The sequence below is a fragment of the Lactuca sativa genome, chromosome 2 (assembly GCF_002870075.4).
Source record: "Lactuca sativa cultivar Salinas chromosome 2, Lsat_Salinas_v11, whole genome shotgun sequence".
NCBI lineage: Eukaryota > Viridiplantae > Streptophyta > Magnoliopsida > Asterales > Asteraceae > Lactuca > Lactuca sativa.
Genome location: NC_056624.2, coordinates 159,812,218 through 159,815,858, shown reverse-complemented (window position 1 = coordinate 159,815,858; position 3,641 = coordinate 159,812,218). Strand labels below are relative to the sequence as shown.

The 3,641-nt window shown below is 34.5% G+C and overlaps 1 protein-coding gene across 1 annotated transcript; it reads left to right on the top strand.

Moving 5' to 3' along the window:
- The first annotated feature begins 348 nt into the window (after positions 1-348).
- Positions 349-777, top strand: LOC128132409 (uncharacterized). Its single transcript, XM_052768963.1, has one exon. It carries the CDS (start codon positions 349-351, stop codon positions 775-777), a length of 429 nt encoding a protein of 142 aa, XP_052624923.1.
- Positions 778-3,641: the final 2,864 nt, after the last annotated feature.

The following is a 3,641-nucleotide window of genomic DNA, read 5'->3' as shown; positions in this document are numbered from 1 at the left end:
TAGTGTTTTAATGTAGGATGGAAGTACTTAACAGGTATAATTAGCAAATGTCTTGGACACAAGACTAGGAGATTTCATCAAATGAATCTCGTTGAGCAAAGGATTTTATACTCCATTGTTTACAACAAAAGAATACAATTTGCTCAAATTTTTCTTGGTCATATGATTGATTGTATTACTGGAAACAAAAAGCAATTAAATGTTCCTTATCCTCGCTATCTTGGCCTGATCTTTTCTTGAGAAGAAGGCTATGTTGAATGTCATGGAAATATTATTCCAATTCCTTCCCTCTCCTTAAAAATTATCAATGTTGCTCCATCTTAGGGTAATTTGCCTATTACTGCATGGATGCAAAAGTGGATTGAAAAACCCTATGTGGTTGAATCCTCAGACTCTAATGAGGATAATGATAATTATGATGCTAGTAATGAAGAAGATAGTGATGATGAGGACGATGATAATGATGATATTATTGTTGTAGAAGATAATGATGATGAGAATGATGATGATTCAAAAGCTGGTAATAAAGAAGGGGCTCATAAGGAAGAAGATACTGATAAAGATGAAGAAGAATCAATAGCTGACATGGGAGAAGACTTCATTCAGAATATGAACTCTCCTCCAAGGTTGAACAAACACTTTCATTTTTCAACTACTTCTTCATCCTCTTCCTCTATTGATGACACTATACCTCATGGATCAACCCCTCCTGTTGGAGATACTACCGATCCAATGATCCAAGATGAACTTTCTCCAAAAACATCTCCTTCTCCTTAGGTTGTTACTATTCCTCAAGTTGAGATAGTTCACTCTATGGAAACACCCATTATTATTGTTGCTCTTTATCACGGTGATCAGGAAGCATCCAGCTCCAAATTTCAAAATGTTATGCTTTCCCAACTCTCTCTAATTTTGCATATTACTCATTCAATGGATAGAAGGTTAACAAAAGTTGAAAAGTATGTGGCTATAATTAAGCGATGTACAACTTTGGGTAATGATGATTATGTGGTTATTGAGGACCCTGCCATGCTCTACAGGTGATCAACCTCCGCCACCTCCACCTCCATCAATAAATCTTCCTCCACCATCATATGCCCCTCCAAGCACTCCTCCTAACTCTCCTCCCCAATCTCATGATGCCAAAAAAGGGGAGAATAATTAGAGGGTCCTCAGCCAAGGCAAATGCAGATGATGATTGCATCTAAGCCTAATATGACAAGAAGTGTTGAAGCTGAAGCTGATACTCAAAAGCAGATTGTTGTTAATGATATTTCAAATGCTGATGTTGATGTAATAGTAGATAATCAACCCATCCCTAACTCTGGTGATTAATTAGAGACCGAAGACTATGAAGGGTTTCTTGATCTTGGCTTTATGCCACAAGTTGTTGTTCCTATTTTTCCATTAAATGTTGTCTATCCTAGTTCTTTTTTTGAGGGGGAGATTTCTCAAGAGGTTCCTCAAGGAACTGATAGTGATATTGACTCTAAAAATGATTAGCTCAATCCTCTAAAGAGGAAGTCCTCATTCTTAGGGGGAGCTCATAATGCTGAAGTTGGAAGCTCTTCTTCCGCTACTGTTGGTAATTCTTCAATATGTCCACCTAAAAAGAAAATCAGACTCATCTTTGATCTAAATGAATTAGCAGAAACATGGAATTTACCCATTAACTAAATTAGAGAAATATTGGTAGAACATAATGTTGTTTTTCTTCAAAAGAAAGAAGAAAGAAAAGCAGAACATTTTTCTACCAAACTTGCTCAAGGTCTAGCATCCGCTGGTGAAAATGGTAATATTCAAAGCTTTGATAATCAGGTCAAGAAAATATACAATAATAACGTAGAGAAATGGCACTTTGTTTCAAACCTGAATGATCGAATTGATAGGTAGAATTTTGGAGATGTTCTTTCTCACAGGTCAAATCCTGATCCTATCATCAAAGTGAGATGCACCAAACTGACGAATGAGTCACTAAAGCTTCACTAGGTTAGAAAGAAATCAGAATATGAATATACTAAAGTTGCTTATGCTCATGAGCTAGTCAATTTTGGATATAGCAAGTGGATTCAAATTCAAGGAAATATCAACAAACATAAGGGTGTTCATGCTTAAGAAGTGAAGTTGGCAATATAACAGCTACTCAACAACGTCAAGAAGCCGAATCATGTGTCATTAGTTGGTTTATCATCAGCTGGTCAATCATGAGCATCCTCCTCGAGCAAAACTGGTGCTCCCAGACAATCTAAAAGTACCAAGTTTATTCTTCCTTATAAAACTCAGTATTTCAACAATGAATTACCAGTGGGTGTTGAACCAGTCCAATATATGTTCCTTTTAGAACCACGACATGGGATATTATATCTTGACAATCATTCATATGTGCTTTTAATGCACTGATGGCCTTTCTTATACTCCCACTCAACATTTGTTTCAACTTTCGTTGGAAGGATAAGGTTACTATGAATTGCAAAGAGGATATTGTCTGCTGATACCACTATAGCTTATTAGAAGACTACATGAACTTAATCTTGATCAAATTAGATGGGTCAAGCCTGAAATCTAAATAGAACACAAAAAGTTCTACAATGGATCTTCCAATGACTCTAAAGAAGAAGTTTAGTTTTGTCATCACCAGATAGGGTTAGATTTTAAGGTCACACCTTAGATTCTGATGAGTCAAACACATGACATGCAGATAGATCAGCATCAATGTCTATTACATCAACAATACTAGTGTACCAAGCTTATCGGTTTCAGCTTATTGTATAGTTATCTGATTGTGATCTTTTTTTTATATTAGGTAATGATATAGATAAATATAGACTAGATCACAAATTCGATATCTTGTGATAAGATTGGTTATTAGTATTAATTAGACATAATCCCTTCAATCAAGGGATTCACATGTATAAATTAGTGTATATACAACATTAGGGAAAACCCTAATGTTGCGATCGTGGCTTTGTGTCAATCATATTTGTGAAAAACTCATCATCTTGAGGAAGACAAAACCTTTTTCTTTGTGAAAGAAACAATTTTGAGAACTCTCTGTGTCTTTTAAATATGTTCTTTATTTTTTTTTGTTTAAGTTTCTTTTTAGCATTTATACTTGAAGTTTATCCGATCAATAGAAACCTTCAAACACTTACAACACCAACACTTTCACTAGTCTTCTTAAGAGAGAAAGCGATGGAGAGTATGTATACTCCAACTATGAGAGAAAGTGAACAAAAACTTACATCAAAATGAAATTCTTGTCTCTCTTATGTACTTACACATAAGATCTAAAGGACATACTTTCATTCATGACTATAATAAGTCATCTAAGTGGTATGGTGCATGTAAGAGTAAGTCAAACAAGAAACCACACCCCATCCCTTGGTGGATTCAACAAAATCCAAGAGAGACGAGGGTGGTGGATCGTTTAACACTTCTAAACGTATCTTATATGTTTTACATGACTTAATTAAATGAACTCGAAGAGGTCCAAAAGATTATAAATGACATATTAACTCATACTGTAGGATTAAATACTTAGTTTCACTATATGAAAAATATCATTTTCATAAAATAATAATTTTCACTAGTTAAAATACAAGAATTGATAATATTCATTATTAATCAAATTCTAATAAATA